The 17981-nt window shown below is 45.5% G+C and overlaps 2 protein-coding genes across 2 annotated transcripts in view; one reads left to right on the top strand and one right to left on the bottom strand.

Annotated features, from left to right (window-relative positions):
* Positions 1–28: 28 nt before the first annotated feature.
* car15 (carbonic anhydrase 15) lies at positions 29–8021 on the top strand. Its single transcript, XM_029654221.2, has 8 exons — positions 29–1989; positions 2104–2133; positions 2330–2506; positions 2717–2862; positions 3004–3096; positions 3209–3275; positions 4168–4328; positions 6142–8021. Exons 1-8 carry the CDS (start codon positions 1908–1910, stop codon positions 6364–6366), a joined length of 981 nt encoding a protein of 326 aa, XP_029510081.1. The 5' UTR covers positions 29–1907; the 3' UTR covers positions 6367–8021.
* Positions 7754–17981, bottom strand: part of LOC115124735 (histone-lysine N-methyltransferase SETD1B-A) — a 23714-nt gene continuing 13486 nt past the window's right edge. Inside the window, 11 exon segments of the mRNA XM_065017538.1 lie at positions 7754–10717; positions 10832–10969; positions 11142–11261; positions 11378–11503; positions 11680–11847; positions 12157–13532; positions 13655–14086; positions 14186–14267; positions 14436–14720; positions 14840–15010; positions 15466–16209. Of these exon segments, the coding sequence (XP_064873610.1) occupies positions 10544–10717; positions 10832–10969; positions 11142–11261; positions 11378–11503; positions 11680–11847; positions 12157–13532; positions 13655–14086; positions 14186–14267; positions 14436–14720; positions 14840–15010; positions 15466–16209 (3816 nt within the window). The 3' untranslated portion in view covers positions 7754–10543.

Here is a 17981-nt window from a genome sequence, read left to right as displayed (position 1 = left end):
AGCAGAGAACTTGAGACCATAGATGGTTGACTGCGCACTTGACCGCAGTGGGTGAATAGGGCTACCTGCTTCTGCCTACGCTATATAGTGCCTTTGGAAAATTTTCAGACCCCTTGACTTTTTCCACATTTTGTTACAACCTTATTCTAAAATTGAGGGGGTGGGGGGACAATTGAATCAATCTACATACGATACCCCATAATGGCAAAGCAAAAACAGGATTTATATGTTTTTCTATCGCATTTACATAAGTATTCAGATCCTTTACTCAGTACTTTGTTGAAGCACCTTTGGCATTGATTACAGCCTTGAGTTTTCTTGGGTATGATGCTACAAGCTTGACAAACCTGTATTTGGGGAGTTTCTCCCATTCTTCTCTGCAGATCCTCTCAAGGTCTTTCAGGTTGAATGGGGAGCGTTGCTGCCCAGCTATTTTCAGGTCTCCAGAGATGGTGATTGGATTAATGTCCTGGCTCCGGAGTGACTTCCGTCTGGCTACTCTACCATAAAGCCTGATTGGTGGAGTGCTGCAGAGATGGTTGTCCTTCTGGAAGGTTCTCCCATCTCCACAGAGGAACTCTAGAGCTCAAGTGACCATCGGTTATTGGTCACCTCCCTGACCAAGGCCTTTCTCTTCCATTTAAGAATGTTGGAGGCAACTGTGTTCTTGGTGACCTTCAATGCTGCATAATTATTTTGGGACCCTTCCCCAGATCTGTGCCTTGACACAATCCTGTCTCTGAGCTCTACGGACAATTCCTTCGACCTCATGGCTTGGTTTTTGCTCTAACATGCACTGTCAACCGTGGGACCTTTATATAGACAAATGTGTGCCTTTTCTAAATCATGTCCAATCAATTGAATTTACCACAAGTTGACTCCATTCAAGTTTTAGAAACATCACGGACAATCATTGGAAACAGGATGCACCTGAGCTCAATTTCGAGTCTCATAGCAAAAGGTCTGAATACTTATGTAAATAAGGTATTTCTGTTTTTATTTATTTTTTTAATTAATTTGAACACAACGGTTTTTGCTTCTTCCATTATCGGGTATTGTGTGTAGATTGCTAAGGATGTTATTTATTTAATCCATTTTAGAATAAGGCTGTAATGTAAGAAAATGTGGAAAAAGTTTGCCCTTTGCTATGGGTCTACATACTTTCCGAAGGCACTGTATGTGTTTCATCAGTTTTGGCATTTCACTGAGTTCTCTTGATTTGTCAAGGAAATCCCTCAGCCGCTGTAACCAAATGTCAGGGGGATTAAGATGAGAAGTGGGAAATCCCTAAACGGTTAGTTGTGTGTTGCTGACGGAGCAGGGAATAAGGGAAGCCCTGTAAGTTAATTAATTCTCCCAGGCTATAGGAGATGGGCTTATCCGTCTTCGCTCCAATAAGGCAACTTATCTTCGCAGTGAGGCTGAAACCAAAAGATGTAAGATTTATTATTCAGACAGTGTCAAGCATCAGTAGCCTATTGCAGCATATGTTTTCACCTGATCTTAGGCCTATACACCTATACCTGTCCGTTCCTTCGACAGGCACCCTTATCGGCAGACCACTAGGAGATACATTGACAAAATAAACAGTGCTAACATTTAACATATTCCAACCTGCTACTTAATCGTTTTTATAAAAAAACAATTGACCTTACCGCTTGGGGGCATCGGTGCTCAGCCGAGAGTTGGCAAGCTTTCCTCGCATCAATGTCCCGTTATGTGACATTCATCAGTAAAGACCACTGGCAATGACACACTCCACTGACCAAACAGAGAAAGAAAGAAAAAAAAAGCGCTCAGCATTCACTTTCCCAGTCCTATTTAAGCTAGGCATTTGCACAGATCCTTAAGCACCGATTAGGCCTGCCTCTGTGATTTTTATTTAGACATTAACTAGACCTATTGAAATGCTGTGCTCATTTATTGGTGCAAAAATGATTTTGGCAATCATAACTTTCCTAATGATGTTTATTACAGGTTCACACACCGGTGAGTATCCGGCTTGTCCTTGATATTATCCAAGGTAGGCAGCTGTTTGAGTGTGTATTCCGTCACGGGTAAGAATGCTTTACAGTTGATATCCTCCTTGTTTTACTATTTCAGTGGACTTCTGTTATGATGAGAGTCATTGTGGTAAGTGTCTATGTTTATTCAATGTATCAAAAGTAGAGACGATGCACTTTTAAATGTTTGTTTTTTTCTCAAATTATTTTTGGTAGATTTTAAATCGATATTGTAACAACATTTTTGTAATATTCTTATCGTGTTAACTCTGGTGTCTGTAGACTTACACGTTGAATGTCAGCAGCGTGTGTTTTTGTGTCCTCAGATCCATATGCATGGGGAGATGCGTTCCCATCCTGCCACCCAATACTTGAAGAACATCACTCTCCAATCAACCTGGATCATCATATGACCAGAAATGAGTCACTGGAGGCTTTACATCTGGATGGTTTTCATGCTGTTCATACAGGACACTGGAAGCTGAAAAACAATGGCCACTCTGGTGAATATCCTGTATCATTACCATAGAAATGGATTTGTGAGGAGGTGTATCTACTGAGTAGTTATTTTCTACTTAGAGACTTTAGCCTATGTGTCCCGTTTCTTATTACATCACAGGACAACTACGTGTGTGCTTGTGAGAATGCGTGTGTGTGAATGGGTTGTGCATTTTGTGTAGACGTTTATACGTGCTCTGTGTGTTTGTATGCAGTTGTGTTGGAGGTTGGGAATGGGATTTCTGTGAGTGGTGGAGGTCTTCCAGGGACGTACCACACCGTCCAGCTCCACTTTCACTGGGGAAGCCTCTACACCAATGGCTCAGAGCACACTGTGGACAGGCACAGGTATCCAATGGAGGTAAGTGTGGGTGATGGTCCTCTACATCCAGTCAACTTTACACTGAAGAGGGTGGATATCTTTGGTGAACAAAATAAATAGCACCAGTCAGTGCCTGCATTCTGGTTTAATATTTAATTGACAGTGCATTTTCTTTTGCAGATGCACATAGTCAACATGAAGTCAAGTCATCCCAATTTGACATCTGCCTTGGATGACCCAACTGGCCTTGCAGTTCTTGCGTTCTTTATTGATGTAAAGTATAGTTAAATACTTTATGTAGTTCATTTTAGAGCATATTTATAAAAAATATCTGTTTATTTTGTCATGATGAAGTCATATATTCTAAACCTCTAACTTCTTGCAGCTTTATTACATTGAAAATGTACACTTTGGACGCATATCACGACTACTTCCCTCCATTGCCTACAAAGGTCTGTAGAAACACAAGTATTCTAATGTACACTGAACAAAAATATCAACGCAACTTGTAAAATGTTGATCCCATATTTCATTAGCTGAAATAAAAGATCCCAGATATTTCACATCAGCAACAAACACAAATTTGTTGACATCCCTGTTAGTGAGCATTTCTCCTTTGCCAAGATAATCCATCCACCTGACAGGTGTGGCATATCAAGAAGCTGATTAAATAGGAGCGATCATTACACAGGTGCATGTTGTGCTGGGGACAATAAAAGGCCACTCTAAAATGTGCAGGTTTGTCACACAATGCAATGCCACAGATGTCACAAGTTTTGAGGGAACTTGGTTGGTATGATGACTGCAGGAATGTCCACCAGAGCTATTGTCAGATAATTGAATGTTAGTTTCTCTACCATAAGCCACCTCCAACGTCATTTTAGAGAATTTGGAAGTACGACCAACTGGCCTCAGAACTGCAGACCATGTGTAACCACGCCAGCCCAAGACCACCTCATCCAGCTTCTTCACCTGCGGGATCGTCTGAGACTAGCCAGCCGGACAGCTGATGAAACTGAGGATTATTTCTGTCTGTAATAAAGCCCTTTTTGTGGGGAAAAACTCATTCTGATTGGCTGGGCCTGGCTCCCTAGTGGGTAGGCCTGGCTCCCAAGAGGGTGGGCCTGCGCCCCTGCCCCCCTGCCCAGTCATGTGAAATCCATAGTTTAGGGCCTAATGACTGATTTCCTTATATGAACTGTAACTCAGTAAAATCGTTGACATTTTTGCATGTTGCGTTTTATATTTTTGTTCAGTATAGATATAGTGTGGTGACTGTGAACATGCTTCAGTCCCATGGAGGGTTTAATACATGTTTAATAAAAGTCTTTCTCCCTCTCCTAGGTCAAACGGCTACAGTCAAGCCATTCCCATTGATCGGCCTTCTCCCCGAGAGCCATTTGTCCCAGTACTACCGCTACCATGGTAGCCTCACCACTCCACCTTGTTCTCAAGCCGTTATATGGACCATGTATGAAGTCCCCACCTATATCTCATGGTCACAGGTAAGCAAGCACACACATGGAATGGGTTTAATCTCAAGTCAAATCAAATTGTATTTTTTACATGCTTTGTGAACAACAGTGAAATGCTTGCTTACAGTAGAATAGTATAAAAATAATCACACAAAGAATAAATACACAATGTGTAATGAGAACTTGGCTAGACACACGGGGTACCAGTACCGCATCGATGTGCAGAGGTACGAGGTAATTGAGGTAGATGTGAACATATAGGTAGGGATAAAGTGACAAGGCAATGGGATAGATGATAAACAGTAACAGCAGCGTATGTGATGAGTTAAAAAGGGTCAATGCAGATATTCCAGGGTGTTATTGGTTAACTATTTAACTAAATATTTTAGCAGTCTTATAGCTTGGGGGTGAAGCTGTTCAGGGTCCTGTTGGTTCCAGACTTGCCGTGCGGGAGCAGAGAACAGTCTATGACTTGGGTGCCTGTAGTCTTTGACAATTTATAGGGACTTCCTCTGACACTGCCTGGTATAGAGGTCCTGGATAAAAGGAAGGCTTGGCCCCATGTTCTTGGCCGTACGCACTACCCTCTGTAGCGCTTTGCGGTCGGATGCCAAGCGGTTGCCATACCAAGCGGTGATGCAACCAATCAAGATGCTCTCAATGATGAAGCTGTCAAACCTTTTGAGGATCTGAGGTCCCATGTTGAATCTTTTCAGCCTCCTGAGCAAGAAGAGGCATTGTCATTCCCTCTTCACAACTGCGCTGATGTTTGTGGGCCATGATAGTTTCTTAGTGATGTGGATACCGAGGAACTTAAAGCTCTCAACCTGCTCCACAACAGCCCCGTCGATGTGGATGGGCGCGTGCTCGGCCCTCCATTTCCTGTAGTCCACGATCAGCTCCATTGTCTTGCTGACGTTGAGGGTGAGGTTGCTGTTCTTGTGCTACACTGCCAGGTCTATGACTACCTCCCTGTAGGCTGTTTCATCGTTGTCGGTGATCAGGCCTACCACCTTTGTGTAGGCAGAAAATTGAATGATGGTGTTGAAGTTGTGCGTCTACGCAGTTGTGGGTGAACAGGGAGTACAGGAGGGGGCTAAGCACGCATCCCTGAGGGGCCTCCGTGTTGAGGGTCAAAGGGCGGATTTGTTGTTGCCTACTCTCACCACCTGGGGGGGCGGCCCATCAGGAAGTCCAGGATCCAGTTACAGAGGGAGGTGTTTAATCCTAGGGTCAGCTTAGTGATGAACTTGGAGGGCACAATGGTGTTGAACGCAGAGCTGTGCTGTAATCTGTGATAGCTTTCAAGCCTTGCCACATCGGACGAATGTCAGAGCCAATGTAGCATGATTAGATATAGGTCCTGTATTGACACTTTGCCTGTTTGATGGTTCGTCTGAGGGCGTAGCAGGATTTCTTATAAGTGTTCGGATTAGTGTCCCGCTCCTTGAAAGCATCAGCTCTAGCTTTTAGCTCAGTGCGGATGTTGCCTGTAATCCAGGACTTCTGTTTGGGATATGTACGTACGTCACTGTGGTGACGACATTGTTGATGCACTTATTAATGAAGCCGGTGACTGATGTGGTAAACATATTCCAGTCTGTTCTAGTGAAAAATCCTGAATCTATGCTTTCACCATAGCCTGGTAGAACCAGCCTGATCATTGTGTTCCACCAGGATACTGTCACCATGGAACAACCCTGGGGCGAACAGCTATACTAGGATTGTTACTAGTGATGGAAAACAATACCATGAATGATCTGATGAATCTAAAGAATGATCAGGCTTAATTACATCACAGTTTATAAATAACCACCCTGTAAATGTGTTTTTTCTTTCCTAGTTTGAACAGTTTGTCACTGGGATTTTCTCCACAGAAGAGGATGAAGAATTTGTAGCACATCTCCATGATAACTTCCGACACATCCATCCCACCTTCAGTCGCAGCGTCTACGCCTCCAAAGATGCCAAGCTGCTTACAGCGACGGCCAATCACCTCTATAGCCCAGCACTCTCAATACTTCTCCTTCAATTGACTTTAACTGTTGGGCTTATCTATGGGCTCTAGCTCTTTGCTCAGGGCTGTTTTGTTGATGCTAGCTTTACACTCTCTACTTGTGGGACAGCATCATAGCCGAGAAACTCTGGAGTTGCCAATACCATAGATTTTTTGTGGGGAATTTCTTTTTATGCAGAGGATACATAAAATACTGTGAAAAATAAGAGTACTGTTTACTGTGATTGACCTCTTATCTTTTCATCATATTACTGTCATTGCGTTCAATTAGAAATGGTTTGTTTCATTACATGTTTAACAGTGCAACTCATAACATTGTGTAGACTAGATCTAGTACTGGTAACAGTACTAAAATGTTGTTCATCAATGCTACCGTGTATGCATCTCTGATTGTACTGCATTCAATCACTACCTAACCTACTATATTAATGTTAATTAAACAAATAATTGAATTTGAACTCACTGTGTTTACATTCCCCCTGGTGGCCATATGACATTGATGTATATTCCCTCAGCAACTGCTATGGGCAGGTAGCAGAGCTATTATTTCCCTGCCTGCCTTCCCTCCCTTTATTTTGTATGAATTTGATCCACTTGAAACTGTCATCAGAAGATATTCCCCACGTCACACCACTACTCTGCAGCTACCAGGCGTGACTCACTCTGAATGACTGGTGTGACATGCTTATACTGGGGGGGTTGTATGAGTGAGATGTGGATTGATCAAGTAGTGGCATTACAACATCTCACACTTTGTCCAGTTCTGGCGGTTGACCAAATCCAATACGATAAAGAGAATGGTGATCCCGGGAAGCCTGACAGCCTGACCTGTGTATCCATGCTGACTGTATTGTTCCCCTACTGATGGTCACACCATCCACCTCCTGTCACTGACTTGGGGTGGCAGAGGGCAGACACACAGAGGCCACTGTCTGTCAGTCCGGATGGTTGAGTGTGACTATCAGGACTTGGCTGGGTGAGAATGAGATCACTGGCATCACGGGGGGCCTCAATCACAGGTAGTTTAATTATATTTCTTTACTGACCATACCTGTTAAGTGGTTGATGCTATTGCTATGATTGGAGATTGATGCTATTGGTATACTGATTTAATACTGTTGGGAGTCCATATGATCACTAGAATTGACACTGCCTGACATGGAGCAGAAATCACATGATTTGGTCCTGAACTAAAACTAGCCTACAGACAGTAGGGCATTGTTTTATGAAACGGACATCTCTCCATTTCTGAATGTTGGTTTATTCATGTTGCTTATTATGGGTGAAGGTATGCAGGTATTCTCCATTGACATTTTCAACATAAAGGAAATATTATTTATCAAACGTCCTGTGTGTCAGTTGATACTAATGGTTTACTGTACATAAACAATCGCTGTCTGAACACAAATGTAATGTATTCATTCAATTAACTCAATCATTTGAAAAAAAAGCCTTTATTTTCTATGATTTTATTTGTCATACATTTGTGTAATAAATAGACATGAGAAACAGGCTGATGATTCCACCCCAATTCCCATGTCATTTCTGCACCATGTTTTTTTTCCTTTCTCCACACTGCAAACAGGTTTTCATAGAATTTACAACAAAAACGACTAAATAAAGCTTGACACAAGCTGAAAATACTGCCACCAGCTTCACCAGCTCTGTCTGACACAGATCTCTCAGCTGTATTGCTGTAGCAAATCCCCCGGAACAAAAATATATATATATATTCACAGTTAAAGTATTTATTCATTTTAAGATTACAAAGGAAATGGGCAGAAAAAAATGAAGACGTTTCTACAAGAAACAATCTTTCAAAGGGAAGTGGAGATTTTTTTTCTGTACAAGATGCACCTTTCCTTTAGATAAACAATTAAACCCATGTTTTTTTTAAAGATATATATATTTTTTTTTACTGATCCCTGAAAAGACCACTTCAAATACTCACCTTTTTGATTAAAAAAAAGATGCATCATTTTATGTATTCCCCATGACGATAGATAAAATAAAAAGCTTCAGGTATTTTTCTATACAAGTGATCCTGTACAATATAAACATCACAGTTGTAAAAAAAGAAAAAGAAGCAAAAACACTGAGCTATCCAACTGAATGAGAAGCAATGAATGACTTGGTCGTCAGACTTCTGATTGGCTAGGAGGGCGTAAGCAGAAGTGCAAGCCTCCAGTGCATTCAAAAACGGCAATGATTCACGAAACTGAATGACAAGAGACGAAACCCACGCGACAAACACAAACAAACAGAAGACTGAAGCTCGGGGTTCTTAGTGTGGCGGTGATAGTGCAAGGTCTATTTGGGTTGTTTGAGATTAGAAACACTTGTGTATACCGAGTAGAACACTGAACTAACTTGTACTGTGAGGGACCAGACATGTTACAAAGAAGCACCATGGGGTGAGAACACCTAAACCAGTCATCACCAACACACCACCAGACAGTAAAATAAAGACAATGTCGACAGCATTTCATAATAGTGCATGCGCATTAACACAGTTGCAAGCGGCAGATTTCAGAAACACTTTTTGCCCTGTAGTCATGGAAACCCCAGAAGCGTAGACATGTATGACACTTGTGATTTAACTTACGTTTATAAACTGCCTTCTTTTCTAGCCCCCCCCCCCCCCCCCCAAGGTAATTATAATGTAAAAAGTTCCTCGTAACTGCAGTCATGTGAGAACATTGGAATTACATTTACGTAGGTTTCACCTATTTTTACTATCATTTTCCTGTTGTCAACTTTATAGAGCATTGAATAAATGCTTCTCTCAAGATTTAACACTGGAAATGTAATGGACATCTGTATGGCTTCCAGACAGCATTGGACAAGCTTTAGGAAGAAATCTAAGCATGACGAAAAGCCTAAACCTAATAATACTAGTTCAAATTGCTATTCACTCATCAGCTGTACGGATCGGAACCCTTCCTTAGAACAGTCTTTTAAATGGTCAATCACCTCTATAAACATGGTAACCTCAGCAACCAGATTGACATGGATGGATGTCATGTTGGAGGTGAGCAGGCATCATGACATTTCAATACAATCTGCATCAGCAGTCTCACTGTGCAGGGATAACAAAGTTTGCTATGGAAGGAATGATGCGCCTATGGTTGCTTTTGGAAACACAACACTATGGTGTCGAGGTTCGATTGTGTTCACTTTTTAAGGAACCCATCTTGCATTATTTTCCCATTCATATGGCCTACAGAGGGCAGTACTTTCACTCATTGCACGCAAAATACAATAGTGTTTTTGGGGGAAGACAAAACGGTACGAAGGGTCATTTCTGAACGACAACAAAGGATGGCAAAACCATTGGAATAACATTTTATAAATCTCTGACAACGTATTCCTTCATGTTTAAATAAAGTAACAGACAGCAGCATACTCTATATTCTTTGCTGGAATGAGCAGGCATGGATTCATCTGCACTCCAGTGAGTGACTTGATGACACAATGACTCATTCTGTAGCTTCAATTACATCAGTTTTCTACATTTACTATGGAAAACAAAGGGGGGGGGGGGGTTAAGCAAATGGAGGCATCCCCGCAGGCTTCTCCTTGGGTGACAAACCCAGTTCTCAAGACCACAAACCTACTGGCCACCAAAATGGTGAGAATAGTGTCATCTCCCGCGGGGGAAGCGGTGTCCTTCTCACGGCCAAGTGTTTTCATTGTGCGTGTCAACAGTATTAATGAGCAGCTAGAGCTAGAAGTGTGTGTGTGTATGTGTACATAGAAAATGGAGGGCTCCGTTCCACGTGGTCTCTGTAAAGCTTATGAGAAAAGCTGGAGTAGGTAAAACTGTACAAGCCAAGACCAGACCTGGGGGGAACCATGCTGAATAGAACACAAAACAATTAAGGGTGCTGCACCAGGAAGCCAGATGGTGTACAGCATTGTGGAAATTCAAAAAGGTCACTGGCAGAGTAGTAGAAAACTCATGTTTATGTCCATTTTAAAGAGCACCTGGAATCGTAAACAATCTTGAGTAAATATCTGCATGTATAAAAAGAGTCCCAGACAGGTAGCTGCACTGTATCCAGATGATGGGTTGTTTACCCATCTCCTAGTTCTTCCACCCCTCCTCTTTTGTCCTTGTGTTTTTAGCATGATGTCTCTGTGTGCGTGTCCAGGGAATGGGGGACAACGTTAGTTGGTAACAGTGCTTGTTGTTTTCCGGGAGTTTCCCCTTGGCCAGAGATTAACGTTAGTTCAACGTTCCCCTACAGTTCTCTGCCCCACACAAGCAGGGGATCTTCTCGTCCTCGATGGGGAACTTGTAGTCGTAGGTGATCTCCTCGTTGACGTTGATGGGTTGTCGGGAGTAGATGACGATCTTCTTTTGGGACTCCACTGTGATCACCTTGGCGTAGCAGTTGGGCTGAGAAGACGAACAAAACAGAGGTGTTAGCGTCAGCGTGTTTGCTAGCGTAGCAATGTGAAATTGGGTCAACGAATTGACTAGGTTCAGTTTTGATTGAGAGGAGACACTTACATTGCAGCTGTGGTTGATGAAGCGGGCGAAGTTGCCACACTTGGTGGCGTCTATGATGGTGTCGTGGTCCACGCGGAACATGTAGCTGCTCCCGATGCCCTCGTCCTCATAGCGCTTCTCCCTCATGTCAGCAATCACCTGGTCACAGGATTGGATGGTTTTACACTTAGCCTGCTTAACACTCACCTGTAGGACATGACGATTTGCAGCCGGCACAAAGTACACGTTTGTGTTGTCGGATAATCTCTGGAATGCTTCCCGTCTGCGCATCACCTCCCCCAGACTGAGAAGACAGTTGTGTTCTACTCACCTGCCTGATGTTCTGACCCACGTACTCAATCACCATCTCGTCAGCAGCAATTGGCTCCATAGCAAACAAACCCCAGTCGTGGATATGCGACTTACAGAACCGAATCTTCTTCTTACGGAACTGGGGAAAGAGTAAAAAAAAAAAAACAAGACAAATTGAAGTGACAGTATTGCATTGACACATTCACAGAGTAAAATAACAGTGGTTGTGTGTGGGTTGTGTTTGGCCTTTGGTACCTTCAGCTGGTTGAACTTGAGCAGGTCGCTGTCACAGCTGAAAGAGGACAGCAGGCGGCGCTGTTCGGACCGACGCTCAGAGCCAGCTCTGGTGGAGACGAGGGGCTGCGCGGGAATGCTCTTGCCCTGCAGAGAGAGACGGAGGAAGGGAGAGAAGGAGATTGAGTGACAAGAGGGGAAATTAAGAAGGAAAACACAATGAGCTCCTACTCAAGGCAGACGGACGCACAAACGCACAGATGAACAGACACCCTTGCTGTTGTGAACTCAAGCCCATCAGCCCACTCTCTGCTGAAACCCACCTGCATGTCTATAGGCCCCTCCTCCAGCAGGTGCTTGTTGCTGTTGAGGTATTTGATCTTGTCCTTCTTGTCGATCTTGTAGTAGCCCTCGCTACGGGCACAGCCAGTCATGTGATCCCTCATGCCATCGTCCCTCCTCTTCCTCTTCACCGCTGGGATGTTGGTAGGTACAGGGGAGTCAAGGGAAATCATTCTAAAAGGCTTTTGGAGAAGGCTAAACCTTGGGTTGGTCGAACCATGACCAAGCATTTCTAAATGTACACCTATATAAATTGCTTGATGACTAAGCAAAAAAAGAACAGGGAAAAAAAGGACAATAAAGGAACAACACTTTCGGACAAAAACAGACCAACTTGTTTGTATTCGAGTAGAGAGGCAGCAGAGGGCCCTATCATTGCTATACAGTTAAAGGCAAATATAAATGTACTAGCAATAAATGGGCAGTAATATTATCAGCGGAGAGTAGTAAAGGATATGAGGGTGCTGGACCCACAGTGTGTCGTTGAGCCAGTCGTTGCCATTGTCCTGCTGCAGCATCTTGTCGTAGGTGACCTGCAGGTGCCGGATGTCCTCCTCATCGATGCCGTCGTTCCAGATGTCGTACAGGATGGTCATCTCCTCAAACTCAGAGCGTGGAGCGAGGTGGGGCCGCGGCGGCGTGAACGCGGGGGAGTGGCTAGCCAGCAGCAGCTCTTCCCACCCTCGCCGCACCTTACGGGCAGGCTTCTGCACGCGCTCCTCTTCTTCATAGGGGAGGAACCGGTCGTCAAGGGGCAGAACCGTATGCGGCTCTGGCTCCCCTTCCCGGAAGTCCAGGCCCACTGTGGAGGAGTCTAGCCCAACGTAGCTGGGGATTCCAGGAAGAATGGCTGCAGCAGCCGTGTCTGCAGAGAGTTCTCGGAGCTGGGCATCGTGAGGCAAAGAGGGGGGCATGGAGGTGGGAGTCACCGAGAGCTCCATAGGCTCAGTCTTAGGAGAAGTCAGTGCTGCCAGAGCTGCCAGAGCTGCAGCCTTTTTACTCTTGGGTCGCCCAGGCTTCCTCTTAGGCGGGGTTATGTCCGGGGGCACTGGGAGGTCTAAGGCCGGGACAGCAGGCAGGTCTTTTGGCACGCTGGTTAAGGCCTGTCCCTGGAGGGAGACAAGGGGCAGGGTCTGGCTGGCCAAGGTGCTGAGTGGAGGCTCCTTGAACAGCGGACTTTCTGAAGAGGCTTTCCGGTGGATGGGAAGGCCAGCAGCAAGGGCTGTGGGGTCTGGGAAGACAGGGGTAAAGGTCAAATCTCTGCCGGGGGTTCGGGGGATACCTGCACTCAGGACGGGGGACTGTGCAGGGTAGGAGAAGGGGCTGCCGGATATGTGGGGGGAGCTGAGGCTGACCAGGCTGCTGCCAGTCAGAGGGGCATCGCTGCCAGGTGTGACGGGCACGTTCTCGGTGCTGTTCTGGGACTTGCCCAGGTCCCTTGCCCGGTACATCAGGTCCCTGCCAGGGGTGCGGGGAACATCCTCGTCTGTGGACAGCCTGGCCCTAAAGGGGAGGGGGAGGTCCGGCATGGGGCCGGGAGGCGGTAGCAGGAGGGAGTGGCCTCCCATGGCTGGGGAAGGGGGGAGGGGGAGGTGCATAGGTGGGACTACTAGGGATCTAAGGAGGACTGCGTCGGGGTCCAGGGATGTGGAAGCCCCTCTACCTGGCGTACAGGGCAGATCCTTGTCCTCTGTGTGGGCCTTGGGTCGAGAGTCCTGGTCGCTGTCAGCCAGGGAGCCCGTCGGGGTGGGCGGCCGCAGGTTAGTAACATCATCCTGGGGCTCTGTCTTCAATACAGGGATGGTGACTTCCAGGTCAAGGTCTGACTCCTCAGCTGAAAGACAACCAACATGTCATGACAATCTATCAGTTAAAAGCAATATGCAGAGTGTAACATCTGAAATGACATCTGAAACACAAAGCTTGTGTGGTTAGGTAACAGGAGAGGGTTAAGACCTGGGACTCCTTTGGGTGAAGGGGGCCTGAGGTCCTCCAGGCTGGTCTGGCCAGGCTCCGCTGCTCCTGTGAACTCGCTGAGGGATCTGTGGTTGGGCTTGAGCTTCAGCCCCTCCCTAGGCCTCTGGTCTTCCTCTAAACCAGCCAGCTCGGAGGGCTCATCCTCTGGGGGAGGACCTAAGGGCGTGCTGGGCGCCTTGGGCTCCACCTCCTCCTCAGATGAGGAAGACGAAGAGGAGGATGAGGACGAAGATGTCCGAACCCGGTCCTCGTCTTTATCCGGTAGACTCTCCACGTCTACCGCCGCCTCCTCCTCCTCCTCTTCCTCCTCCTCTTCTTCTGCCTCCTCCTCTGAACTGGAATCATAGTCAGAGGAGTCCCCACTCGCAGAGGAGTCAGAGACAACTTTCGAGGATGCTGAACTGGCAACGTCTGTGGGAGCGAGGAGGAGAGAGAATAGGACAAGTTACAGAGGCAGAGTTTACACACAGTACCAAATAACTATGGTCATTGACATAAGCGTGGATTTACCCTCATCCGACGACTCCGATGATTCACCATCACTGGTTGAGGCCGCCTCATCTTCTTCCTCATCCTCTTCCTCTCCACTCTCCTGAAAGGTCCAATCACAGAGGTTAAAAGCTTTTATTTAAAAAATTGGTCTACAGTATGATGCCTCAGGTTGCCTTCTCCCAATGAGCTGAAGCACCTGTTGAAGGTTGTGATGGTCAACAGTTCATCTACCATTCTAGGACATGTGGTCATTTGATTGACAGCTCACCTTGCCCGATGACAACCTCTCAGAAGCCTCTGTCTCGTCAGGCTCCTCCTCCCTATCGGACAGAGACTCCTCTTTCCCTGAAGTCTCTTCTTCCTCCTCGCCCTCACTGTCCAGCTCCAGCGGCCGCGCATGTCGCCTCCGTAATGCCGCACTGTCCTCGTCCATCCTGGACCCGTCTTCTGGAAGTTCCGCTATGTCCTCCAGCTCATCGTCCACAGGCGTGGAGGGTCGCGCTCGCTTAGTGTCCCCGGTGGAGGTGGCATCAGGAGGGTCCTTCCTCTTCACCTGAAGACACACACACACACATTAATCATCTCTGACAAATACAATTGTTGAACGATTTTACAAAGCACCAGAGCCCTTTAGACATATTCTTAATCAATCCTAAAAGTGGCTGGTGGTACCTTGAAGGAGGGCAGGCGGATGGCTCCTCGGAGGCCGATGCCCAGGCCCATACCCTCATAGCCTAGGCCTTCTCCCTTGTTCCAGTTCTCCAGTAGACTGGAGCCCATGGTCTCTTTGGGCTTGGGCTTCTCCTTCTCCTCCTCGCCAGCCTTCACCGGGGTCAGGGACGCCTGGGGGACGAACAACAACATGGTACTGACATGAAAGCCTGTTTGCTATCTGGCTAGTTAACGCAGGAGAATACCTGGCTTGAATAGTCATGTCATTACAATTAAATGGTAGCTAGAGTTTGTGAAATAGCAAAGTCCATCATTTCAACGCATTCAAATAAATTCTCACTCATAACCTCGACTTCGCAAAAATATGAGGTTAGTTGAGCTTTTCTGATACAAAACATTCCAGGAGTTCTAAATGAGGTTTTCCTAAAAACATTCATTTTGTATCCAAGCAACAATGGCCACAAAAAGACTGAGGGATATATATTTGAGCTAAAGCAACAATGACAGGCCAGGGCGTAGTTAAATCAAATATATAATAATAAAAAATTCCACATAATCTCAGAATTGACTGTTCATGCAAGACTGAAGTGAGACTAGACAGGAGCTGGATTTGAAGTATCACTCACCTTGGCTGAGTGTTCTTTCTTATCCCACCACTCGTCAAAGGCCCTAAAGGCCACCACCTCCACCATCTTACGGTTGAGGTCCCTCTTCATGATGGCCTTCAGCTCCTTGACGATGACCAGCAGCACCCCTTCCACAGTGGCCTTGTGAGGATCCTCCTTCTTAGCCTCGTAGCCCGGTGGAGGAACAGCAGGGTTGAACTTGGGAATGCTAGGATGGGGCCAAGGTTGCTGCCCGTGGCCCCCTGCACTGGCAGCTGGGGTGCTACTCATGGACAAGGGTAGGTAGGGACCCCCAAACTGCATGGCTGCTGACCCAGCTGAAGCCGTCCCTCCTGTGTTCATGAAGTGTGGGTAGGGGTAGGGCCCCCGGGTCTGGGCCATGCGACTCAGCATTTGGGTCTGCATCTGGAAGGACATGTGAACACTGCCCCATTGAGGCAGGCAGCTCATCAGCTCCATCTGCATCATGGGCACCATGCCATGGGGGTAGAGGTGAGGCAGCATGGGGTGGGGCACTCCAGGTGCCAGGTGTGGGCCCGGGACGGCAGAGAGGTGGTGTGGAAGACCGAAGCCCGCTTGAGGGGGTAGAGGATGGAAGCCGGGGGGTGGGAGGGGCATTGACTGCATGGGGGACACGGCAGAGTGGACCACAATGCCTTTGGCACAGTCGCCACTGTGCGTGGGCGTGCCTGGCATGTCGTCCTCATCCGAGATCTCCATGTCTTCCCCAGAAGACTGATGGCTCTGTGGGAGAGGGAAAGGACAAGGTGTCAGGACATCTCTATACAGTACATGACCTGATAGAGTCAAATAGGAAGCCTCCACACAATGAGCACAGGTCCCAGCTTCTCTACTCATCCCTACAGACCCGTTACCCGAGCCGTGTCATGAAAAGTTGCATGTGCAGTTTGACATCAGAAATATCTTTGTTTACCAAGCAGTGGATGCAAATCACATGCCACTTCAAATGCAGCTTAACAAACACTTCATCAGATGGTTATCGTCTACAACATTGCAGATACACCACATTAGCAAAAGTATATGGACACCTGCTAGTCGAACATCTCATTCCAAAAATGATCTGCATTAATATGGAGTTGATCCCCCCCTTTGCTGCCACAACAGCCTCCACTCTTCTGGGAAGACTTTCCACTAGATGTTGGAACATTGCTGCGGGGACTTGCTTCCATTCAGCCACAAGAGCATTAGTGAGGTCGGGCACTGAAATTGGGCGATTAGGCCTGGCTCGCAGTCAGCATTCCAATTCATCCCAAAGGTGTTCAATGGGGTTGAGGCCCAATTACGCCTATGTCATTCATCAGGTGGCCACCCATTATTACAGTGCATTCAGAAAGTATTTTCCACATTTTGTTACGTTACAGCCTTACTCTAAAATTGATTAAATAGTGCCCCCCCACCCCCATTCTACACACAATACCCCATAACGTCAAAGCAAAAACAGGTTTTTAGAAATGTTTGCAATTTAAAAAAAAATCAATTAGTATATTTGAGTTTGACCACAATAGTACTTGCTCTGTCTTTTCTGGTGGATTAAATTGAAATTGCAACCAACTTTCTATGGCTTGTTTTAAAAATAATGATATTTGAGAGATGATTTACTTTTAAAATAACTGAAAGTGAGAGGTTGTAATCTGAATCAAGGGAAAAAGGCCTTTCGTGAACATAGGGGGAGACATTTTTACTAATTTTGGATTTAAGCATAGCTTTTGCATGACTGAAGCCTTTAGTGAGAGGTCTAATACGTAACACACATCATAATTTGGTTGAAATCCAGAGAGGTTCGAAAAAGTATCTATATCCTCTATGAGGCTGTGGAGGGATCCAAATTGTGGATTTAAAAGAACATGAATCATCAGCGTACAATGACAGCCCTGTATTTCTAATTCCTTGATATTATTGTTGGATCTGAGTTTAATAGCTAACATTTTGATGGCTATAATAAATAGATATGCTGATAGTGGACAACCTTGGTTTACTCCTCTTGACAGTTTAACATTTTCTGATAAGTAGCCATTATTTACTATTTTACACCTAGGGTTACTATACATAACTTTAACCCATTTTACAAGAGGTTCTCCAAAATCAAAATGTTCCAGACATTTATATAGAAACACCAGTCGTACTTTATCAAAAGCCTTTTCAAGGTCTGCTATGAATAGCAGGCCTGGTTTCACAGATTTTTCATAGTGTTCTATTATTTACAGTACTTGCCTTATATTTTTTTCCAATGTATCGTCCATGTAAAAAACCTGTCTGATTAGAATTAATAATGTCCGACAATACCTATGCGCTATACATTTTGCAGCACAACACTGAAGGCCTCCCATTTTTTTTTTATGGACTGGATCTTTCTATTTCCCACTTGTATCCTGTTTCAGTAATAATGAAATCAGACCTTGAGTGTCTGATAATCTACCATTTTTATAGGAGTGGTTAAAACATGCTAATAACGGTCCTCTGAGTATATCAAAAGAGGTTTGGTATACCTCAACTGG

Source organism: Oncorhynchus nerka, linkage group LG4 (assembly GCF_034236695.1).
Source record: "Oncorhynchus nerka isolate Pitt River linkage group LG4, Oner_Uvic_2.0, whole genome shotgun sequence".
NCBI lineage: Eukaryota > Metazoa > Chordata > Actinopteri > Salmoniformes > Salmonidae > Oncorhynchus > Oncorhynchus nerka.
Note: the sequence above shows the minus strand (reverse complement) of the source record. Positions and strands in the feature narration are given on the sequence as shown.